This window comes from Pseudophryne corroboree, chromosome 1 (assembly GCF_028390025.1).
Source record: "Pseudophryne corroboree isolate aPseCor3 chromosome 1, aPseCor3.hap2, whole genome shotgun sequence".
NCBI lineage: Eukaryota > Metazoa > Chordata > Amphibia > Anura > Myobatrachidae > Pseudophryne > Pseudophryne corroboree.
Window position 1 is genome coordinate 838152518 of NC_086444.1, and position 26187 is coordinate 838178704.

Here is a 26187-nt window from a genome sequence, read left to right on the forward strand (position 1 = left end):
CATAGCTTGTGAATATTTAAAATCTAAATATTAGACTGTGATATATCATTTATCATCTTAGGCATAATTTTGGACAGGTTCATATCATTTCCAGAGGCAGTGTAGTGCGGATACTAAATAATTAACATACAGCGCTGTCTAGGTTCTCCAGTCCCCTGGCTAGCTGAGCATGGTCATTTTTCTTACCTACAGTACTTTAAATTCTCTTCTTTTTGTAATAAAGTTCAGAGAATGAAAATAGTGATTCTACATCCAACATACAAAATTGCAGCGAGCGTAATCCAGTCCTTGTTCTAAAATATGGACATTTCAGGTATTTAGAAAATAATCAGAGGATACTTGATGCTTTGGGTAATTGCCAATGTGAGCCTTATTTAGTAAAATGAGCAAATGCAGCCGGTTGATTTAATTTTTCTCCTTGGCAACATAATTTTTTATTTTTAATGATCAATGAGGCTGTATTCAAAGAAAGGCAGGCATACAGTACCATAGTCACTGACTGGGACTAGGGGATAAGGAGCCCTGTAATCCAGTATAGTTCTAACAAGAGGAGGGTGGACACTGCCATGAGAAGCTTACGTAATAAGAAGAGGGGTGAACCGATGGATGGTGAGAAGATATTAGGATAGTTTAAGAGTTGTGAGGGTGACAGGTATTATTACTGCAAAATACAAAAATAGGGAAATTGGATCATAACCAGGTTTGCCCAGGTCTGTTTATGCCCTTTAACTGGATTTGCTATAAGGCTAAGGTACCGTTTAGTAATGGACTAATTTATTGGGTCATAAGGTTATTTTTTTTGCTGCTTGCAGTACAGTATTCGTAATCACTGAAGTTTTTTAAAATACATACAGCGGCAGGTCAACTGAGGCATACCCGATTTCCTCTACAGTACTGACCCGGAGCGGTTAAGGGTGGTAAGGGTTAAGTTACTGCTTTGCTGGACCAGTTTATTCAGATATGTGTATAGATAATATACATGTAATCTGTAACTACACACAACATGCCCTCAATTAAAGTTTCCCTATCCTGTGAACTGTCTGTAGCTCTAACTAATAGACTGAAAGTATCCAAATGTATGAAGTATTGTTATTCATGGCATGGGGAGAAGGATTCCGTGGGAAAAAAAAAATGTAGTTCAGCATCTGTGTAATCTACACAGATTACACAGATGCTGAACTACATTTTTTTTCCCCCCACGGAATCCTTCTCCCCATGCCACCTTTGCAGATCTTTTGAGGGTTCGCCCACTAAGTGATTTGTCTCTGAACCTGAGCATCTGATTTTCCATGTGCAAATTGTCTCACTACAAGGCTTGACTGAGTGGCCAATTTGAAGTCCTAGGGACCTATAGGGTCTTGTCATCAAGCATTCACGAATGAGCCGTTGAGATTGTGGTTTTATATATTATTCATACTTACCATTTAGTTGAGATCCACCCCTGATGAAGTCTTGGAGAAGAGACGAAACACGTCGGGTTGTCTTCTTATGAAGCTCATGTTAAAGAAAAAGTGGATATTACAGAATATCACCTGTAAATTTCTACTGTGGTCATTGATCTGTAAAAAGGGTGAAGCGAGTTACCACTTTTTCTATGTACAAATATTGATTGTATGTTTTTACAATAATAAAAGCTTTTAGATGGAACATGTCACCATTATGTTTTAGGAGTAAAGTTTTTTTAAAAGGGTTTGATTACATTATTAAGTATTGATACGTATTGTGGGCACCAATTCTTCTGTTGTGTTATATATTCTTATTTTCTCTAACGTCCTAGTGGATGCTGGGGACTCCGAAAGGACCATGGGGAATAGCGGCTCCGCAGGAGACTGGGCACAAAAGTAAAAAGCTTTAGGACTACCTGGTGTGCACTGGCTCCTCCCCCTATGACCCTCCTCCAAGCCTCAGTTAAGATTTTGTGCCCGAACGAGAAGGGTGCAATCTAGGTGGCTCTCCTGAGCTGCTTAGAGTAAAAGTTTAAATAAAAACACCTTTTTTGGCAAAAAATACATCAAATATAGCTCCTGGGCTATATGGATGTATTTAACCCCTGCCTATTTTTACATAAAAAAGTGGGAGAAAGGCCGCCGAAAAAGGGGCGGAGCCTATCTCCTCAGCACACTGGCGCCATTTTTTCCTCACAGCTCCGTTGGAGGAAGGCTCCCTGACTCTCCCCTGCAGTCCTGCACTACAGAAACAGGGTAAAACAAGAGAGGGGGGGCACTAAATTGGCATATAAATATATACAGCAGCTATATTAGGGAAAAACACTTATATAAGGTTATCCCTGTATATATATAGCGCTCTGGTGTGTGCTGGCAAACTCTCCCTCTGTCTCCCCAAAGGGCTAGTGGGGTCCTGTCCTCTATCAGAGCATTCCCTGTGTGTGTGCTGTGTGTCGGTACGTTGTGTCGACATGTATGAGGAGGAAAATGGTGTGGAGGCGGAGCAATTGCCTGTGTTAGTGATGTCACCCCCTAGGGAGTCAACACCTGACTGGATGGTCTTATGGAAAGAATTACGTGATAGTGTCAGCACTTTACAAAAGACTGTTGACGACATGAGACAGCCGGCAAATCAGTTAATACCTGTACAGGCGTCTCAAACACCGTCAGGGGCTCTAAAGCGCCTGTTACCTCAGGTCGATACAGACACAGACACGGACACTGACTCCAGTGTCGACGGTGAGGAAACAAACGTATTTTCCAGTAGGGCCACACGTTACATGATCACGGCAATGAAGGAGGTTTTGAACATTTCTGATACTACAAGTACCACAAAAAAGGGTATTATGTGGGGTGTGAAAAAACTACCCGTAGTTTTTCCCGAATCAGATGAATTAAATGAGGTGTGTGATGAAGCGTGGGTTTCCCCCGATAAAAAAACTGCTAATTTCTAAAAAGTTATTGGCATTATACCCTTTCCCGCCAGAGGTTAGGGCGCGTTGGGAAACACCCCCTAGCGTAGATAAGGCGCTCACACGCTTATCAAAACAAGTGGCGTTACCGTCCCCTGATACGGCCGCCCTCAAGGAACCAGCTGATAGGAAGCTGGAAAATATCCTTAAAAGTATATACACACATACTGGTATTATACTGCGACCAGCAATCGCCTCAGCCTGGATGTGCAGTGCTGGGGTAGCTTGGTCGGATTCCCTGACTGAAAATATTGATACCCTGGACAGGGACAATATATTATTGACTATAGAGCATTTAAAGGATGCATTTCTATATATGCGAGATGCACAGAGGGATATTTGCACTCTGGCATCAAGAGTAAGTGCTATGTCCATTTCTGCCAGAAGAGGATTATGGACGCGACAGTGGTCAGGGGATGCGGATTCCAAACGGCATATGGAAGTATTGCCGTATAAAGGGGAGGAGTTATTTGGGGTCGGTCTATCGGACCTGGTGGCCACGGCAACGGCTGGAAAATCCACCTTTTTACCCCAAGTCACCTCGCAGCAGAAAAAGATACCGTCTTTTCAGGCTCAGTCCTTTCGTCCCCATAAGGGCAAGCGGGCAAAAGGCCACTCATATCTGCCCCGGGGCAGAGGAAGGGGAAAAAGACTGCAGCAGACAGTCTCTTCCCACGAACAGAAGCCCTCCCCCGCTTCTGCCAAGTCCTCAGCATGACGCTGGGGCCTTACAAGCGGACTCAGGCACGGTGGGGGCCCGTCTCAAGAATTTCAGCGCGCAGTGGGCTCACTCGCAAGTGGACCCCTGGATCCTGCAGGTAGTATCTCAGGGGTACAAATTGGAATTAGAGACGTCTCCCCCTCGCCGGTTCCTGAAGTCTGCTTTACCAACGTCTCCCCCCGACAGGGAGGCGGTATTGGAAGCCATTCACAAGCTGTATTCCCAGCAGGTGATAATCAAAGTACCCCTCCTACAACAGGGAAAGGGGTATTATTCCACGCTGTTTGTGGTACCGAAGCCGGACGGCTCGGTGAGACCCATTTTAAATCTGAAATCCTTGAACACTTACATAAAAAGGTTCAAGTTCAAGATGGAGTCACTCAGAGCAGTGATAGCGAACCTGGAAGAAGGGGACTATATGGTGTCTCTGGACATCAAGGATGCTTACCTCCATGTCCCAATTTGCCCTTCTCACCAAGGGTACCTCAGGTTTGTGGTACAGAACTGTCACTATCAGTTTCAGACGCTGCCGTTTGGATTGTCCACGCACCCCGGGTCTTTACCAAGGTAATGGCCGAAATGATGATTCCTCTTCGAAGAAAAGGCGTCTTAATTATCCCTTACTTGGACGATCTCCTGATAAGGGGAAGGTCCAGAGAACAGTAAGAGGTCGGAGTAGCACTATCTCAAGTAGTACTACGACAGCACGGATGGATTCTAAATATTCCAAAATCGCAGCTGATTCCGACGACACGTCTGCTGTTCCTAGGGATGATTCTGGACACAGTACAGAAAAAGGCGTTTCTCCCGGAGGAGAAGGCCAAGGAGTTATCCGACCCAGTCAGGAACCTCCTAAGACCAGGCCAAGTGTCAGTACATCAATGCACAAGGGTCCTGGGAAAGATGGTGGCTTCTTACGAAGCGATTCCATTCGGCAGATTCCACGCAAGAACTTTTCAGTGGGATCTGCTGGACAAATGGTCTGGATCGCATCTTCAAATGCATCAGCGGATAACCCTGTCTCCAAGGACAAGGGTGTCTCTCCTGTGGTGGTTACAGAGTGCTCATCTCCTAGAGGGCCGCAGATTCGGCATTCAAGATTGGGTCCTGGTGACCACGGATGCCAGCCTGAGAGGCTGGGGAGCAGTCACACAGGGAAGAAATTTCCAGGGCTTGTGGTCAAGCATGGAAACGTCACTTCACATAAATATCCTGGAACTAAGGGCCATTTACAATGCCCTAAGTCAGGCAAGGCCTCTGCTTCAGGGTCAGCCGGTGTTGATCCAGTCGGACAACATCACGGCAGTCGCCCACGTAAACAGACAGGGCGGCACAAGAAGCAGGAGGGCAATGATGGAAGTGGCAAGGATTCTTCGCTGGGCGGAGAATCATGTGATAGCACTGTCAGCAGTGTTCATTCCGGGAGTGGACAACTGGGAAGCAGACTTCCTCAGCAGACACGATCTTCACCCGGGGGAGTGGGGACTTCACCCAGAAGTCTTCCACATGATTGTGAACCGTTGGGAAAAACCAAAGGTGGACATGATGGGGTCCCGCCTCAACAAAAAAAAACTGGACAGATATTGCGCAAGGTCAAGGGACCCTCAGGCAATAGCTGTGGACGCTCTGGTAACACCGTGGGTGTACCAGTCAGTGTATGTGTTCCCTCCTCTTCCTCTCATACCAAAAGTACTGAGAATCATAAGAAGGAGAGGAGTAAAGACTATACTCGTGGCTCCGGATTGGCCAAGTAGGACTTGGTACCCGCAAATTCAAGAGATGCTCACGGAAGACCCGTGGCCTCTACCTCTAAGAAAGGACCTGCTCCAGCAGGGACCATGTCTATTCCAAGACTTACCGCGGCTGCGTTTGACGGCATGGCGGTTGAACGCCGGATCCTTAAGGAAAAAGGCATTCCGGATGAAGTCATCCCTACCCTGATCAAAGCCAGGAAGGATGTAACCGTACAACATTATCACCGTATTTGGCGCAAATATGTTGCGTGGTGCGAGGCCAGGAAGGCCCCTACAGAGGAATTTCAACTGGGTCGTTTCCTGCATTTCCTGCAAACAGGACTGTCTGGGCCTCAAATTAGGGTCCATTAAGGTTCAAATTTCGGCCCTGTCAATATTCTTCCAAAAAGAACTGGCTTCTGTTCCTGAAGTTCAGACGTTTGTCAAGGGAGTACTGCATATACAGCCTCCTTTTGTGCCTCCAGTGGCACCTTGGTATCTCAATGTTTTGGGATTCCTAAAATCACATTGGTTTGAACCACTCACCACTGTGGACTTAAAATATCTCACATGGAAAGTGGTAATGCTGTTAGCCCTGGCTTCAGCCAGGCGTGTCTCAGAATTGGCGGCTTTATCCTATAAAAGCCCTTACCTAATTTTTCATACGGACAGGGCAGATTTGAGGACTCGTCCTCAATTTCTCCCTAAGGTGGTTTCAGCTTTTCACTTAAACCAGCCTATTGTGGTGCCTGCGGCTACTAGGGACTTGGAGGATTCCAAGTTGCTGGACGTAGTCAGGGCCCTGAAAATATATGTTTCCAGGACGGCTGGAGTCAGAAAATCTGATTCGCTGTTTATCCTGTATGCACCCAACAAGCTGGGTGCTCCTGCTTCTAAGCAGACGATTGCTCGTTGGATTTGTAGTACAATTCAGCTTGCACATTCTGTGGCAGGCCTGCCACAGCCAAAATCTGTAAAAGCCCATTCCACACGGAAAGTGGGCTCATCTTGGGCGGCTGACCGAGGGGTCTCGGCTTTACAACTTTGCCGAGCAGCTACTTGGTCAGGGGCAAACACGTTTGCTAAATTCTACAAATTTGATACCCTGGCTGAGGAGGACCTGGAGTTCTCTCATTCGGTGCTGCAGAGTCATCCGCACTCTCCCGCCCGTTTGGGAGCTTTGGTATAATCCCCATGGTCCTTTCGGAGTCCCCAGCATCCACTAGGACGTTAGAGAAAATAAGAATTTACTTACCGATAATTCTATTTCTCATAGTCCGTAGTGGATGGTGGGCGCCCATCCCAAGTGCGGATTGTCTGCATTACTTGTACATAGTTATTGTTACAAAAATCGGGTTATTGTTATTGTGAGCCATCTTTTCGGAGGCTCCTTCTGTTATCATGCTGTTAACTGGGTTCAGATCACAAGTTGTACGGTGTGATTGGTGTGGCTGGTATGAGTCTTACCCGGGATTCAAAATCCTTCCTTATTGTGTACGCTCGTCCGGGCACAGTATCCTAACTGAGGCTTGGAGGAGGGTCATAGGGGGAGGAGCCAGTGCACACCAGGTAGTCCTAAAGCTTTTTACTTTTGTGCCCAGTCTCCTGCAGAGCCGCTATTCCCCATGGTCCTTTCGGAGTTCCCAGCATCCACTACGGACTATGAGAAATAGAATTATCGGTAAGTAAATTCTTATTTTCAATTCCTTCTAACAGGGAATTTAGAAGAATAAGGCCGCCATTCCTACATCCAGTGCAATAATTTGCATTAAGTATACTACACTTTTTAGAACAGAGGGAGAGTATTGTTTTGAGATATATATATATATATATAGTATGTGTGTGTGTATATGTATATATATATATATATATATATATATATATATATATAAAATATGTGTATATGTGTATATATATATATATCACAGTGCACTTTTATGCTGTGCAGTGGGAACGCCTTGTCCTTACTCAGTGCCATGGGCATAGTTTATGGCATATTCATTCAAACCATTTTTAGCATTGAAATATTTTCGATATGCATAATTGTTTTCCCAGCTTGCTGGACTTGATGGTTAATCTTGGATATTTGAAACAATTGTTTCCAGGGTCTGCAAACCATAGCAACAGTTACCAGGGTTTATCAGGCAGAAAATGATAACAAACATTTAAAGGTGGTAAATATAGCAAACATTTTAGATGTGAACAGTGGTGCAAGTGTGCGGGTACGGGTGGGTATGGCGTACCCTTAAGAATTTAGCCGTGGGTACGCCATACCCTCACTGATGGGCCACCGCTCCTTTTCCCCCCCTCCCTCTGCTGCTCCCCGCCGCACCGCCGCTGATGTGAGGGAAGGAGAGCGCAGCCTGCGCCTCTCCTTCCCCTCAGTCTCCGGCAGGTGTCTCAGTTAATTCAGCGCCGATCCGTGAGCCAATCAGAGCTGCGGCAGTGGTGAGCACGGGGGGGGGAGGCATGTATACCTGGCACTGGGGGATATCTGGCACTGGGGGGGGGGGGCATGTATACCTGGCACTGTGGGATATCTGGCACTGGGGGGGCATGTATACCTGGCACTGGGGGATATCTGGCACGGGGGAGGGGGCATGTATACCTGGCACTTGGGAGGCATGTATACCTGGCACTGGGGGATATCTGGCACTGGGGGGGGGGGGGGTATGTATACCTGGCACTGGGAGCATATCTGGCACTGGGGGGGCATGTATACCTGCCACTGGGAGCATATCTGGCACTGTGGGGCATTTCTGTATCTGGCACTGGGGGGCAATGTATATCTGACACAGTGGGGGCATTTGTGTATCTGGCACTGTGGGGCAATGTGTATCTGACACTGTGAGGCAATGTATATCTGGCACTCTGGGGGGCATTTGTGTATCTGGCACTGTGGGGCAATGTGTATCTGGCACTGTGAGGCAATGTGTATCTGGCACTCTGGGGACATTTGTGTATCTGGCACTATGGGGGCATTTGTTTATCTGGCACAGTGAGGCAATGTGTATCTGGCACTGTGGGGCAATGTATATCTGTCACTATGGGGCAATGTATATCTGGCGCTGTGGGGCAACGTGTATCTGGCACTATTGGGGTCATACGTGTATCTGCCCCTCCCCCCATATGTGTATCACGCCCCCATTTTCATTGCCCACACCCCATGTGGCATTTGGCCACCCATTTTTTTTTGCGCGCGCACCTTCGGCGCACGCACATAGTACCCGTAAGACATTTTTTCTACTTGCATCACTGGATGTGAACATATGAGAGATTATTTGCTAACTGGGTTTATAGATAGGTTGAATGACAATGAATATTTGCATTGCATTGTATGACCAATAAGCCGATTTACAGTAATTATACAGCACTTTCAAATATTTATTGTTATTATTATTACTGGAGGTTATTTATATAGCGAATCTATATTCCCTACCACATGTACGCACAGACACATTCACGCTAGGGTTAATTTTTGATGGGAGCCAGTTATCCTACCAGTATATTTTTGGATTGTGGGAGGAAATCGGAGTACCTGGAGGAAACCCACGCAAGTATATACAAATTCCACACAGTTAGGGCCATGATGGGAATCAAACCCATGACCTCAGTGCTGTGAGGCAGTAATGCTAACGGGTGGTCTTCAGGTTGCCGGCGGTCGAGGTCCCGGCGACCAGCATACCGGCGCCGGAATCCCGACCACCGGTATATCGACATCTTTTCTCCCTCTTGGTGGTCCACTACCCCCCTGGAGGGAAAATAGCGTATCGCGCCACCGTGCCCACAGCGAGCGCAGCAAGCCCGCAAGGGGCTCATTTGCGCTCTGCCAGCTGTCGGTATGCCGGCGGTCAGGATTCCGGCGCCGGTATGCTGGTCGCCGGGACCCAGACTGCCGGCAAACCATACTACACCCGTGCTAACCATTATGCCGTCTGTGATGCCCAATAGGAATACTAAAGTCTAGGGTGTGTGAGAGTAAACTTTTAAACTAGATGTGCATCCGAAATCATTATGTATACTGCTGCCTTTGCAATAGTCATTTCCATCTGGCGTCGGCAGTTATCGATCTGTTTAATATCCCCACTGCAATTTCTTAATAGAATATTTGATAAGCCATCTGCCTCAATGATGATTCCCAGTTCTAAATGAGAATTTTCAGTCCCAGTGTTTAGAACGTCCTCTTCATTAAACTCTGTGTCTGTGTTATATCTGTGTGCCTCCGCGTTATCTATTTTCTCTATAAAATGGAATCTTACTTCTACTAAATCATTGTCTTTGTATGAGGCTTCTACAAAAAAAGGACACTAATTATGATGGTGCTATTGTTTTGCTCTGTTGTGGGCACATAATGACAACGTTCTGATTTGTGATGTTAACATACTCTGAAGAAGCTGTGAATCATGATATCTACACTATTTTTTTTAACAGCTGCAGGTAGACTTTCACAAACCACAGCTATGTTTTAGAATGTTTGAGTGTTCCAATAGCATCTAAACCGGATTGGTTTTAACAGGCTATTTGCTGAAGCTCAGTTCAGTACTGTATATGAAGGCAATGTGAAGCGTCTCTAGCAATTCTTGCAAACCATAGTTTCCGCTAATGATCGCCCCAAAATGTTATGTGCTGAAAGTTCAGCCTATACAAGTACAGTGGTTTGATTGGTTGACATGTACTTAGAAAGATAAAGGATAATAAATAAGGTGAAATAAATGTAAAAATAAAATAAAGGTGGGCTTCAGTTCTTTGATCTTACTGTATGTTTTAAGGGCAAATGGATAGGTATTACTTCTGTGTTCTGTATGCAAATCTCAGCAATTGTTCTAGTTTTGCATGAAAGCACAGTACCACCTCTTTCATAGTTACTAAGGGGGAGATTTATCTTAGCTTGGAGAGAGATAAAGTACCAACCAAGCAGCTTCTGTCATTTTTCTAGCACATCATAGCAGCTAATTGGTTTTGGTACTTTATCTCTCTCCACTTTCTCTCTCCAGGCTTTGATAAATCTCTCCCTAATTTTCTTCATAATGGATGCACTGTAAATATAAGTGTATTTGTTTTGTGTTTAAAATATAGATCTCATTATCAAATAGGCTACATATTCTATACATTTGTATATGTTGTCTTCTGCTTTACCTAATATCTTTAATAATTTATTTCAGATTCTTGTGAAGTTGTGCAACTATGTGTCCCCAGCTGAGGAACTGGCTCAAAAAGATGACCTCCAACTCCTCTTCAGTGCAATAACATCCTGGTGCCCCCCTTATAATCTCCCCTGGAGAAAAAGTGCTGGTGAAGTGTTGATGACAATTTCTCGACATGGACTTAGCTTAAATGTGGTGAAATATATACATGGTACGCACCTTCATGTTCCTCAAGGGCTGCAGTTTTGGACTAGCATAATAACCTAATACAGATGGGTTCACGGTTATCTTGGCTAGTTTGCTGCGCCTAGGCACAACATGGTTTATTAACATAAACCCTTCATCTATTGTTTTCACCTGCAATACAATACAGAGAACAATACATCAGGGGATTAAGTCTGACTGCCCAGTCTCAGTTAATCCTATTAAAGGTCAAGATAAACATGGACCCATCTGTATATCTCACAGTTGTAGGTAGCATCATCATTTTGAATCTTTTTATGAGCAAGGAACATTTGAAAACAGTGTAGTACAGGTAATTGATGAGTCTGTACTCCACAAACCATATAATGTCTAATTTATGGATGTTTTTAACAGGACTCCTGGTTTTCCATGGATTATGCTAGGTAAAACCAGAGATCGATAAAAGTCATTGTATCATCCAACTTGTTTCCCTTCTATATTCCTAGTTGTTAATAGACACAGGAAAAATAAAACTAAACATTATGGATATTTTTCCATCTGCCCACAAATTAGCCTATTTCACCAATTCTTTTGTCTTGATGCTTGTTTTTCCATGGTGGAGTGAATGAGTCATTCCCCAAAGGAAATCTGCTTACCCACTGCATAACGCTATGTGAAGAAAACACTAATACAGACTGCATTTACTAAAGGATATATTTTAAATAGTTGCATTCTATCCCTCCCTTTCCCCATGTTACTGAGTTTATGTCACATGTTCTCTTTCAGAAAAAGAATGCCTGGCCACATGTGTCCAAAACATGCAGCAGTCCAATGATCTGTCCCCGCTGGAGATTGTGGAGATGTTTGCAGGGCTTTCCTGTTTTCTGAAAGACTCTAGTGATGTTTCTCAGACATTGCTGGATGACTTCAGAACGTGCCAAGGTTACGTCTTCCTCTCCGACCTCCTGCTGAGGTAGAGCCACATCAGATATGTTGTTCTTCTTATATTATTGCTAACTGTTAGTAACTTGAGTCATTTTCTGCCATTTCATAATTTATCTTTTTGATGTATTAAATTAAATGTTATCTGTTGACAATATTTATAGCCATTATGGCTCCAATGTTTTACCTGTATTGTTAATAAAAGAACCTCTCTTCTCGCTGCATCATGGAGATGACTTCTCCGTTTGTTGGCGGAAGTTGGTATCTGCGTTTGCAATGATAAACACTGTATCGCCCCCTTGTCTACTCCTACAGCCTCATTCTTCTAACGTCACTAAATTCCAAGGATCTGGAGTTCATGGGGGGGTCTTTTAAATGTATTAAAATCTATGTCATGAAATATGAAAGAAAAAAAAACAAAACTATTTTCACAGGTTTTACATTTTTCAAGGAATGGGCCATATTTCTTTCTTTAAACAATCTCTCTAAATCTGCCTTCTTATTAAGGAGATGATTGGAATATGTTTCTAGCAAATATGAAGTAATAGACCAAATAAATAATTAAATAGGAATTATTCTTGCAACAATTGTGAAATATTAGTTGCTCATCCTTTTATAGGATCAGTTGCTGCCCATCTTAAAAATAGTTCTTCCAGTGCTTTAACATAACATCTGCAATCACATTTCAAGAACCAAATGTCCACTTTAATTAAATAGCTTAGAAATCAGACCTGCATTATGTAAACGCTTTTTATTCGTAAAATATTTTTTTCTTACCTTTTTCTTTGGTATAAATTTGATTTACTATGTTGTTTTTATTTGGCATTTTGTGATTGCCTAATGGAAATATAAAGAGATAAAAACATGCGGTGATATTCCTGGAGCTTTACTAGTTGTGCTTACAGTACTAGAGTTCTGTCATTTTATTTTTTTGTCACACATCCCTCTTCTTCTAATGCCAGTTTGTTGTAAGCATTGTTTAGAATACCATTACCTGTACTATAAAATAGATTGGGAAGTTCCCTAGAAGTAGGGGCATAGCGATATATTGTTGGAGATTTGAATTGGCTTTAAAAAAACAAACATTAAATTATATAGAACAGACCAAAGGTTAATAAGACATAGGTTGGTATCGAATCCTGACGCTCAGAATGCAGACTGGCCACGGTGAGTATTTTAAACGTCCCCTCCTGTAGCCTAACCCTAATCACCCCCCCCCCCCACACACACACACACAGCCTAACCCTAACCTTCCCTCTAGTGTTTAACCCTAATCCTAAAACTAACCCTAATACTCACCTTGGGCATCCGTCAGCATTGTGAGCGTCTGGTTTCTGAACGCCTGGATCCTGACTACATCCCGACTGACATAAAACCCTAATTTACACTATGCATATACAGATTACACTATGAATATACAGAGATACCGATCTAGAGGTAAAATTTAAGAGGCCCCTGGGGCAGATGTATTAACCTGGAGAAGGCATAAGGAAGTGATAAACTAGTGATATGTGCAAGGTGATGAAGGCACCAGCCAATCAGCTCCAATATGTAAATTAACAGTTAGGAGCTGATTGGCTGCTGCCTTTATGACCTTGCACATATCGCTGGTTTATCACTTCCTTATGCCTTCTCTAGGTTAATACATCTGCCCCATTATTTGTTAAAGGGAGATGAGCCGTTTAAATCGTTAGTGACATCTAGTAGTAACTAGAAAATCTGTAGGCCCATCTGCAAGCAGGGGGTTGTTTAAAACTCACTATACATAATAAGAGTTTGTGGTTCGTTTGCCTTTAATTATCCAGTGCTCATACATGATTTGGAGAAATATATTCCGATAGTTTTTGTTTTTAATAACGTTTGCTTACTCTCCATGGAAAATTACTAGCTAGAAGTATCTGAATCATACATAACCTCTATTATTCAGCAGTTTTTAGAATCCATCATCAAATTGCTGATGTAAAGAACTCCTCACCATTACCTAACATCCACCAGCTTTACTTCACTGATAAATGTCAGTGCACACGAAGAAGCTGTTCCTTTCAATTGTTCCCAATGTTCTCTTTATCGGAACAGTGCGGTAGCCAGATTGCAAGAGCAATTATACCCTGACAAAAGCTTCTTATCACACAGGTGCCTGATGCTTTAAACTCTGAAACATAAGTCTGGTTAAAAAATGGACAGATATATATAAAGTTCAAACTGCCAGAAACCACACAGTGCTGTGCTGTGTTATTATCAGTATTAAATTCTACCTACAGATAGGCATTTCTCAGTTTGTTAGGTAGCTTTTTACGTGCACAGAATTCAAGTTGTATGTATTTAAACCAGACGGACACATATATTGGTCTCATAGATCAAATCTCCTCATGGGAATATGTTATTGAGGAAATGCCTGTTCACCTGTGTAGTCCAGCAGAGTGTTTCACATTTTACCACAAGATGTCATATGTATTTTCTTAACACACAATATTAGGTATTTTATTACAGTGTATATATCATGCTGTTTTGAGAAATATAACCTCCATAATCCAGCCTGTATAAAGAACCAGTTACCCAGTACAGTTATTATACATTATTGGAGAAAAATCTGCTCATGTGCTCATTTAGAGCCATTATACAAAATATTAAATATATACAGGTTGAGTATCCCATATACAAATATTCTGAAATACGGAATTTTGAGTGAGAGTGAGATAAGTGAAACCTTTGTTTTCTGATGGCTTAATGTACACAAACTTTGTTTAATACTAAACGTTATTAAAAATATTGTATTAAATGACCTTCAGGCTATGTGTGTATAAGGTGTATATGAAACATAAATGAATTGTGTGAATGTACTCACACTTTGTTTAATGCACAAAGTTATTAAAAATATTGGCTAAAAGTACCTTCAGGCTGTGTGTATAAGGTATATATGTAACATAAATGCATTCTGTGCTCAGACTTAGGTCCCATTACCATGATATCTCATTATGTTATGCAATTATTCCAAAATACGGAAAAATCCGATATCCAAAATACTTCTGATCCCAAGCATTTTGGATAAGGGATACTCAACCTGTACTAAAAGCAGCCAGCTTTCTATTTGCCAGGAACACTCAGCTGCTGTGTTGGTGCATCCAGGCATGTCACTATACTGGTGACTTCACAACCCTGCAATCCCCATTAGGTCATGTTTTCCCAACTTAAATACATCATACTTTTTGCTTTTAATTTTGTTTTTCAATAAATATCGACTTAGAACAGTGATGATAGAAATAGCTGTTAAGAGTAACCGCTACGTATTGCAAAGCGTAATGTTATTGGGCAAGTTGGCCCGTATTGAAATATATAGACATTATCAGGGACAGAAGTTTTCAAAATCACCTTGCAGTGTTCATGGAAACTAGGAATGATTACTAACTATAAGCTTGGTTTTAATGTCCAGCTATGTTAACAAAAGGGGATCACTACAAATGTAATTACTGCAAGTTATAAGGAAATTACAAGTCACCAAGGAGCTCTATGACCATATACATTTTTTTTTTAGCTACTGTACAGTATATACTAATACTTGCAGTACATTTTATTCATTATTCAGCGGTAAACTGCTTTATTCAGGAAAATGTTGTTAACAAGCTACCTCTTTCCAGTTTGTGAGTTTGGACTAGGGCCAGAAGACACTACATAGGTTTAGAACAGCAGGGTGTCCAGACTGAACAGAGCAATGCATGACTGAAGTGAATATAATCATATAAGACATGCTACAGCAAATGGTGCCCATACACTTGTGCGATGCCCCGCGACGCGACATCGCGGGGCATCGCACCGGCGCACCTGAACTGCCAAAAAGATTACCATGCGATCATGCGATAGATCGCATGGTAATCATGTGATGGGCACGTCACCGCCGAGTGGGAGGTGCCCATTGCACATCGCAGTGCGATATATAGCATGTGTTTCTAGAAACACATGCGATCGCACTGCGATTCGATAAATATTATGTGCAGCACATAATATCTTGAGACGCGATATTCGACCGGAGTGCCCGCGCATCGCGTCGAAAGGTACTAAAATGTGCATACAATCCTTCGATTCCTCTCACAGATGTGGTCGAAATCGAAGGATAGTACCGATTATCTCATAAGTGTACGGGCACCATAACTCCCATCCATGTGCCGAACCCTAGTAATCAGGCTACATTTCCTAGGGCAGCACAGTCATTGGTCAAACGGGAAATGGTTTTAAACTAAAGTCTTCTGCAAATATATTTGTTGTCCTTGTTAATATTTAACCATTTAGGAGCCAATTTATCAACAAGTTTTAGCTATTTATAACTCGTTGGGGGGAATTCTTATGAAAAGTCAGTTGGGTGTCTGTTTTTTCCTGTCTATTAAAACAGACACCCAACTGACTTTTCAAACATTTGAATTCCCCCCATTGTGTTAGAAAAATGGTGCTCCAGCCAATTGGCTCCCAAATGTAATTTTTCAGATACACGACAGGAGCTGATTGGCTGGAGCACTGTTTATCATACGCAACAAGTTTTAAATAGTTAAAACTCATTGATAAATGGGCCCCTATATCTGTGCTAAATATTGGCCAGGACAATAACTGATTTTAGCTGTGTAGCTAATGAGCACAGTTATTTTATGCCTTTGTGACCTAACTAGTTTTCACCAGTTTTTAGATGAACAAATAAATAGTGTAGTAGATATGAGTTCACCTAATTGGAATAGTGGAAAAAAAAACGTTTGGGAAAAAATATTTTCTCTAACGTCCTAAGTGGATGCTGGGGACTCCGTAAGGACCATGGGGAATAGCGGCTCCGCAGGAGACTGGGCACATCTAAAGAAAGCTTTAGGACTATCTGGTGTGCACTGGCTCCTCCCCCTATGACCCTCCTCCAAGCCTCAGTTAGATCTCTGTGCCCGAACGAGAAGGGTGCACACTAGGGGCTCTCCTGAGCTTCTTAGTGAAAGTTTTAGTTTAGGTTTTTTATTTTCAGTGAGACCTGCTGGCAAACAGGCTCACTGCATCGAGGGACTAAGGGGAGAAGAAGCGAACTCAACTGCGTGCAGAGTGGATTGGGCTTCTTAGGCTACTGGACATTAGCTCCAGAGGGACGATCACAGGCCCAGCTTGGATGGGTCCCAGAGCCGCGCCGCCGGCCCCCTTACAGAGCCAGAAGGCAGAAGAGGTCCGGAAAATCGGCGGCAGAAGACGTCCTGTCTTCAACAAGGTAGCACACAGCACTGCAGCTGTGCGCCATTGCTCTCAGCACACTTCACACTCCGGTCACTGAGGGTGCAGGGCGCTGGGGGGGGCGCCCTGAGACGCAATAATAAACACCTTGGATGGCAAAAAATGCATCACATATAGCTCCTGGGCTATATGGATGCATTTAACCCCTGCCAAAATACATAAAAAAACGGGTGATAAGGCCGCCGATAAGGGGGCGGAGCCTATCTCCTCAGCACACTGGCGCCATTTTCCCTCACAGCTCCAGTTGGAGGGAAGCTCCCTGGCTCTCCCCTGCAGTCACTACACTACAGAAAGGGTTAAAAAAGAGAGGGGGGCACAAATTAGGCGCAGTATTAACTATACAGCAGCTATAAGGGGAAAAACACTTATATAAGGTTATCCCTGTATATATATAGCGCTCTGGTGTGTGCTGGCAAACTCTCCCTCTGTCTCCCCAAAGGGCTAGTGGGGTCCTGTCCTCTATCAGAGCATTCCCTGTGTGTGTGCTGTATGTCGGTACTTTTGTGTCGACATGTATGAGGAGAAAAATGATGTGGAGACGGAGCAGATTGCCTGTAATAGTGATGTCACCCCCTAGGGGGTCGACACCTGAGTGGATGAACTGTTGGAAGAAATTACGTGACAGTGTCAGCTCTGTATAAAAGACAGTGGTTGACATGAGACAGCCGGCTACTCAGCTTGTGCCTGTCCAGACGTCTCATAGGCCGTCAGGGGCTCTAAAGTGCCCGTTACCTCAGATGGCAGATATAGACGCCGACACGGATACTGACTCCAGTGTCGACGGTGAAGAGACAAATGTGACTTCCAGTAGGGCCACACGTTACATGATTGAGGCAATGAAAAATGTTTTACACATTTCTGATAATACGAGTACCACCAAAAAGGGGTATTATGTTTGGTGAGGAAAAACTACCTGTAGTTTTCCTGAATCTGAGAAATTAAATGAGGTGTGTGATGATGCGTGGGTTTCCCCCGATAACAACTGATAATTTCTAAAATGTTATTGGCATTATATCCTTTCCCGCCAGAGGTTAGGGTGCGTTGGGAAACACCCCCTAGGGTGGATAAAGCGCTCACACGCTTGTAAGGGTTCTATCCTCTCCTGAGATGGCCGCCCTTAAGGATCCTGCTGATAGAAAGCAGGAGGGTATCCTAAAATGTATTTACACACATACTGGTGTTATACTGCGACCAGCAATCGCCTCAGCCTGGATGTGCAGTGCTGGGTTGGCGTGGTCGGATTCCCTGACTGAAAATATTGATACCCTAGATAGGGACAGTATATTTTTTCCTATAGAGCAATTGAAAGATGCATTTCTATATATGCGTGATGCACAGCGGAATATTTGCCGACTGGCATCAAGTCTAAGTGCGTTGTCCATTTCTACCAGTAGAGGGTTATGGACACGTCAGTGGTCAGGTGATGCGTATTCCAAACGGCATTTGGAAGTATTGCCTTATTAAGGGGAGGAGTTATTTGGGGTCGGTCTTTCAGACCTGGTGGCCACGGCAACAGCTGGGAAATCCACGTTTGTACCCCAGGTCGCCTCTCAACATGAAAAGACGCCGTATTATCAGGCGCAGTCTTTTTGTGGATAAGCGGGCAAAAGGTTCCTCATTTCTGCCCCGTGACAGAGGGAGAGGAAAAAGGCTGCAGAAATCAGCCAGTTCCCAGGAACAGAAACCCTCTCCCGCCTCTGCCAAGCCCTCAGTATACGCTGGGGCTTTACAAGCAGAATCCGGCACGGTGGGGGGCCCGTCTCAATGAATTTCAGCGCGCAGTGGGCTCACTCGCAAGTAGACCCCTGGATCCTTCAGGTGATATCTCAGGGGTACAAATTAGAATTCGAGACGTCTCCCCCTCGCCGTTTCCTAAAGTCGGCTTTACCGATGTCTCCTTCTGACAGGGAGACAGTTTTGGAAGCCATTCACAAGCTGTATTCCCAGCAGGTGATAATCAAGATACCCCTCCTGCAACAGGGAACGGGGTATTATTCCACACTGTTGTGGTACCGAAGCCGGACGGCTCGGTGAGACCGATTCTAAATCTAAAATCTTTGAACACTTACATACAGAGGTTCAAATTCAAGATTGAGTCACTCAGAGCAGTGATTGCGAACCTGGAAGAAGGGGACTACATGATGTCTCGGGACATCAAGGATGCTTACCTTCATGTCAAAATTTACCCTTCTCACCAAGGGTACCTCAGGTTTATGGTACAGAACTGTCACTATCAGTTCAGACGCTGCCGTATGGATGGTCCACGGCACCCCGGGTCTTTACCAAGGTAATGGCCGAAATGATGATATTCCTTCAAAGGAAGGGAATTTTAGTTATCCCTTACTTGGACGATTCCCTGATAAGGGTAAGATCCAGGGAACAGTTGGAGGTCGGTGTAGCACTATCTCAGGTAGTGTTGCTGCAGCACGGTTGGATTCTCAATATTCCAAAATCGCAGCTGGTTCCGACGACTTGTCTTCTGTTCCTAGGGATGATCCTGGACACAGTCCAGAAAAAGGTGTTTCTCCCGGAGGAGAAAGCCAGGGAGTTATCCGAGCTAGTCAGGAACCTCCTAAAACCGAGCCAAGTCTCAGTGCATCAATGCACAAGGGTTCTGGGTAAAATGGTGGCTTCCTACGAAGCAATCCCATTCGGCAGATTCCACGCAAGAACTTTCCAGTGGGACCTGCTGGACAAATGGTCCGGGTCGCATCTTCAGATGCATCAGCGGATAACCCTGTCACCAAGGACAAGGGTGTCCCTCCTGTGGTGGTTGCAGAGTGCTCATCTTCTAGAGGGCCGCAGATTCGGCATTCAGGACTGGGTCCTGGTAACCACGGATGCCAGCCTGCGAGGCTGGGGAGCAGTCACACAGGGAAGGAATATCTAGGACTTATGGTCAAGCCTGGAGACATCACTTCACATAAATATCCTGAAGCTAAGGGACATTTACAATGCTCTAAGCTTAGCAAGACCTCTGCTTCAAGGTCAGCCGGTGTTGATCCAGTCGGACAACATCACGGCAGTCACCCACGTAAACAGACAGGGTGGCACAAGAAGCAGGAGGGCAATGGCAGAAGCTGCAAGGATTCTTCGCTGGGCGGAAAATCATGTGATAGCACTGTCAGCAGTATTCATTCCGGGAGTGGACAACTGGGAAGCAGACTTCCTCAGCACGACCTCCACCCGGGAGAGTGGGGACTTCACCCAGAAGTCTTCCACATGATTATAAACCGTTGGGAAAAACTCGACAGGTATTGCGCCAGGTCCAGGGACCCTCAGGCAATAGCTGTAGACGCTCTGGTAATACCGTGGGTGTACCAGTCAGGGTATGTGTTCCCTCCTCTGCCTCTCATACCCAAGGTACTGAGATTGATAAGATGGAGAGGAGTAAGCACTATATTCGTGGCTCCGGATTGGCCAAGAAGGATTTGGTAACCGGAACTTCAAGAGATGCTCACGGAGGATCCGTGGCCTCTACCTCTAAGAAGGGACCTGCTTCAGCAAGGACCCTGTCTGTTCCAAGACTTACCGCGGCTGCGTTTGACTGCATGGCGGTTGAACGCCGGATCCTGAAGGAAAAAAGCCATTCCAGATGAAGTCATCCCTATCCTGATCAAAGCCAGGAAGGATGTAACCGCAAAAACATTATCACCGCAATTGGCGAAAATATGTTGCGTGGTGCGAGGCCAGTAAGGCACGACGGTGGAAATTCAACTGGGTCGATTCCTACATTTCCTGCAAACAGGAGTGTCTATGGGCCTGAAATTGGGGTCCATTAAGGTTCAAATTTCGGCCCTGTCAATTTTCTTCCAAAAAGAACTAGCTTCAGTCCCTGAAGTTCAGACGTTTGTAAAAGGGGTACTGCATATACAGCCTCCTTTTGTGCCTCCAGTGGCACTTTGGGATCTCAATGTAGTTTTGGGTTCCAAAAGTCACATTGGTTTGAACCACTTAAATCTGTGGAGTTAAAATATCTCACATGGAAAGTGGTCATGCTGTTGGCCCTGGCCTGGGCCAGGCGCGTGTCAGAATTGGCGGCTTTATCCTGAAAAGCCCTTATCTGATGTTCCATTCGGACAGGGCGGAATTGAGGACTCGTCCTCAGTTTCTCCCTAAGGTGGTTTCAGCGTTTCACCTGAACCAACCTATTTGTGGTGCCTGCGGCTACTAGGGACTTGGAGGACTCCAAGTTGCTAGACGTTGTCAGGGCCCTGAAAATATATGTTTCCAGGAGGGCTGGAGTCAGGAAATCTGACTCGCTGTTTATCCTGTATGCACCCAACAAGCTGGGTGCTCCTGCTTCTAAGCAGACTATTGCTCGTTGGATTTGTAGTACAATTCAGCTTGCACATTCTGTGGCAGGCCTGCCACAGCCAAAAATCTGTAAATGCCCACTCCACAAGGAAGGTGGGCTCATCTTGGGCGGCTGCCCGAGGGGTCTCGGCTTTACAACTTTGCCGAGCAGCTACTTGGTCAGGAGCAAATGCGTTTGTAAAATATACAAAATTGATATCCTGGCTGAGGAGGACCTGGAGTTCTCTCATTTGGTGCTGCAGAGTCATCCGCACTCTCCCGCCCGTTTGGGAGCTTTGGTATAATCCCCATGGTCCTTACGGAGTCCCCAGCATCCACTTAGGACGTTAGAGAAAATAAGAATTTACTTACCGATAATTCTATTTCTCATAGTCCGTAGTGGATGCTGGGCGCCCATCCCAAGTGCGGATTGTCTGCAATACTTGTACATAGTTATTGTTACAAAAATCGGGTTATTATTGTTGTGAGCCATCTTTCAGAGGCTCCTCTGTTATCATGCTGTTAACTGGGTTCAGATCACAGGTTATACGGTGTGATTGGTGTGGCTGGTATGAGTCTTACCCGGGATTCAAAATCCTTCCTTATTGTGTACGCTCGTCCGGGCACAGTATCCTAACTGAGGCTTGGAGGAGGGTCATAGGGGGAGGAGCCAGTGCACACCAGATAGTCCTAAAGCTTTCTTTAGATGTGCCCAGTCTCCTGCGGAGCCGCTATTCCCCATGGTCCTTACGGAGTCCCCAGCATCCACTACGGACTATGAGAAATAGAATTATCGGTAAGTAAATTCTTATTTTTACTATGGAAAAAGTCCAAATATAGGAAGAAAATTACACTCGCATGCAATCCCACCCTTCGTAGTTTTCCACAGCTAGTAAAATATATCCAGCTAATTGTAGTGTTTACAGGAATGATATGATTGCATATTCATTTGTACTGTAAGTGGCTAAGCACTGGTTTGTTATCTGGGTCTTTTAATTAAAAAAATATCTTTTATTGCATAGTCTATCACTAGGAATTTCCTCAGAGGCGGAATTCTTCTCCTGGGTTTGGGGCATTTTCCCCTGAGCTTTTCCAGTCAGTGCGCTGGAACTGTCCACTTAAATGTCCACTGCAATTCTAGCATGTGGATAGGATGTATAGCAGTTCTAGATCTCAGTATGCTGTGATGGATACCAGTTGCTGGCATTTCATACACCAAATTACTTTTATAGAGCATGATCACTTTTCTAGAAAAATTAAATGTACCTGGGTTTGTAGGTAAAGGGCCCCATACACTAGAGCGATTATGCCCGATTTCAGCCCAATTCGGGCATTTGGCCCGATATATTGTTTGAAATCGGGCATTTTTGAGGTGTCTCCGGGCCGATCCGATCGATGCGCGTTCCCGTGAGCATCTGATCGGACCCTCCAGATTGCATGTGCTGCACATTCAATCTGGTCCGACCTGGGGGCATGGCTGGGATCGCCAAGGATACATTGGATGCAAAAGGACAGCATCCGATGTATCCTGGGCGATCATGCCCCCCGGGAGGCTGCTGGGGTGATTGCCTGCGATCGCCTCCGACATGAGGTTCGGACAAGTGTATGGGGCCCTTAAGACATGTTAATTTTGTGAGAGATGGCCTAAGGTGGCCAGTATATCTAACGAGTAATATTGTGGCTTTGGTTGGAAAGGTAGGTCCTAGTACCATTTAATAACAGTACAGTCTGCCAATCTCCATGACACACTAACCAAAGATAATCTATGGCCCAGGCCTATGCATCTTGTACCCCATTTCAACATCCATTTCATAAAAAATAAATCTGTTTCTGTCTATAAACGACTTGCTTCCTATCTTTCAAGGTCTCAGTCAGTGAACCCCTTCAGCTACTCTGTCTTGCGAGCTCTACCCAGGCCCAATCTTTATAACATGGCACTCCCTTACCATTTATAATGCTGTGCCTAAAAGCCAGCTGATCTTTGCATTTCATTACAAATATATATAGCCAAATGTAACACATCAGCATTGGATCAGAACACTTAAATCTCCAGATATAAAGTTTTCAAGTAAATTCTTTACATTTTCCAAGAAGGGAAGGCATCAATTGTCCACTTTAAGAGCATTACTTTCTTCACTGTTATGATAATAATGGTCAGGAGAGGGTTAAGGTGTTTCTGTGTGTGGTCTAGATTCCAGGATGGAAAATTGGCATTCAGTAAAATAAGGGGATCTGTTGTAATATGTAAATTAAAAGTTCTGTACGGGAGACATACAAACTTTCTCTAGAAACATTGGATTTTAGGGCATTGACAAAGGTTATTATTAGGATACCTTTATCCCTCCAACATAGAGGTCAAGGGACTTCTATGGAATGCTCTGTTGGTTTCCCACCACATCATATAGGTGTCTTTATTGGCATAAATATGGTGAGGAAGGAAGTTTTTGGGGGTATGGATTAATGGGTTAACAGGGGAATCCTCTATATAAAGAGTAGAGTGAGATAAAATCCAGTCTGAGATGTAACTGAAAATGTAGCTCGGGATAAGGCAAGACTATCAGGAACTTCTAACCCACCATCTTTATGTTGTAATCTCAGCTTGGCCAGTAACATTCGAGTCTTTTTAGCAGGCCAATCTAGAAAAAAGTTTGGTACAGAGACCTATATCAGCGATAGATTATTTCATATGGAGCATCTGTACAGGATGATTTCAGAAAACAACACTTATTAGTACTGTGATAAAGGCAGGCATTTCCAATTTTCCAAAGTAGAAGCTACATTTTGTATAAGAGGGTCAAACTTAGTCATACACATATCTCTCAATTTAGTTTGTGTGTGTGTATGTATAAATATATATATATATATATATATATATATATATGTATGTATATATATATATATATATATATATATATAACACACACTCGCTTGGAAGTGGGCAGTTTAAATTGGGAAATGACAGAGACACTTTTTAAAATATTAAATAAAAAAAACAATAAAAGTAATGTTCCTAGTTTCCCTCCGCACTTTCCCCACTGTCCATTCTCTTTGTCCCCAATAGCTGGAGCCATTGGAGGAGGAGGAAGGGGGTGGAGAAAGAGAGGAAGCACCACCCAGTGTGCATGTTTGACTTCTAATATATTTTAGAAAGTTCTGAACCATATTTCACATACGTGCAAGGCTTTTTAGAAGATAGAAGTGCAGTATCAATATCTTTAGTGAGACATTTAAGCATGTTTTGTGTAGACAGAAACGTATGACTGTAAAGCTGTATGTGTTTTCCCCAGGCTCCATATGTCTTTCACTGCTGAGAAATAATATTCTGGTCTATATTTAGGTGTAATTAGATGCATACAGCAGGAAAATGTAATGCTGTTTCTCCTGTAGGCTAGATCAAGCTAAAGAGAACGAATCCAAAGATGCACTGAAGGACTTGGTTAACCTAATTACTTCTTTAACAACATATGGTGTAAACGAACTGAAACCAGCTGGTCTAACTACAGGGGCACCTTTCTTGTTGCCAGGCTTTGCTGTCCCACAGCCTGCTGGAAAAGGTAAGTGGCTCCATATTTCTGCTGCATTTACATTTTATCTACATTACAACAGTCTTGCATTCTGTACTGCTGGTAGATTACTTGTGGTAATGAATGTAAGGCACAGTATTAAATGTTTATGAGAAAAAGTGAAAGTGCTTGTGAATAATTTCTATAGTGCTTACCTTGGCGCATCCCTGGTCTGTCTAAAACTCGGCGACAATGACTGATTAGAGACTAATACATCATTATCTCTTTGTCCGGTATAATCGGTGGTACATTTGTAACAGAATAGTATAGCTGACGTATATCAAAGAATGTCAAGGCAGAGATGTTCTTCTCTGTTATAGGTACTTCTGTTGTCTTTGGCTGAAGGGAATATATATATTTTTTTTAAATTGTGTTTATTGAAAAGAAGAAATGTAACACACATGTAATAATACAATATGGAACATTAAAGGCGGACAGTCGAATCAACTGTCCGTACATTACAGTGATATGTTTGTAGAATACTAAGAAATAAAATAATAAATTCCCTAATGGTCGTGAAATACAGTATAACAATATAAAACAACTACACAAAAGTATGACAATATTTAAAGGTGGAGTGGTAGATATCTAATGGGGAGAGTCCTATTTAAAGAAACTCAGAACGGTGGAGACCCATCGGTAAGAGTTGCTACATCATACCAAGTTGTTAATATAACCACCTTACGGATACTTTCTTTGGTGAATATATATTTTTTATTTTACTCTGACACATTTTGAATTTTGCTGTGCGGTAATGGACTGTGTGACAGGGTGATCAGCTCAGATTACTGCTTTTTTAGATGTTTGGACTGCAGCAGTTATCCTAAAGATGTAAGACTGGGTACCAACTAGAGTGATCTGGCACTGACCGGGATCCTGCATCGGCAGGTGTGTAAACACTTGCAAGATGCAGGATTCGGGGGTGCAATGTGGGATGAGCATGGCATCGTTAGTGATATCTTCTGGTTGGCCGTGCAGCACGGGCAACCGGAAGATATTGTGTGCGGCTGTAGGTGCTAGCAAATCGGGCTTACACACTGAATGATCAGTTTAACCAGAAATGACCTATCGGTCCAAAATCCTTCTAGCGTGTACCCACCCTAAGAGGAGCTTCAGCGGTCTGTAATGGGTTTGGGGGTAACAAGGCAACAGTAGTATGTCAGGTGAATGTTTTGTGGATCAGACTGGCCTCAGTGTCTCACTTAGTGCCCTAATATTTTTACATTTCCAGTGCAGTGTCATTTCTTACATAAAAATAAGGATTTAAAAAAAAATGTATATATATATTTCTCTGACGTCCTAGTGGATGCTGGGAACTCCGTAAGGACCATGGGGAATAGCGGGCTCCAAAGGAGGCTGGGCACTCTAGAAAGATCTTAGACTACCTGGTGTGCACTGGCTCCTCCCACTATGACCCTCCTCCAAGCCTCAGTCAGTTAGA

At 43.7% G+C, this 26187-nt stretch overlaps 1 protein-coding gene across 9 annotated transcripts in view; it reads left to right on the forward strand.

The window, feature by feature from the left end:
- WDFY3 (WD repeat and FYVE domain containing 3) overlaps positions 1-26187 on the forward strand; it is a 462687-nt gene that overhangs the window by 207166 nt on the left and 229334 nt on the right. For all 9 annotated transcript variants that reach the window (XM_063919895.1, XM_063919894.1, XM_063919893.1 and 6 more), the window contains 3 exons: positions 10534-10726; positions 11485-11671; positions 24571-24737. In XM_063919895.1, coding sequence (XP_063775965.1) covers positions 10534-10726; positions 11485-11671; positions 24571-24737 — 547 coding nt within the window. The remainder of the gene's footprint in view (positions 1-10533; positions 10727-11484; positions 11672-24570; positions 24738-26187) is intronic.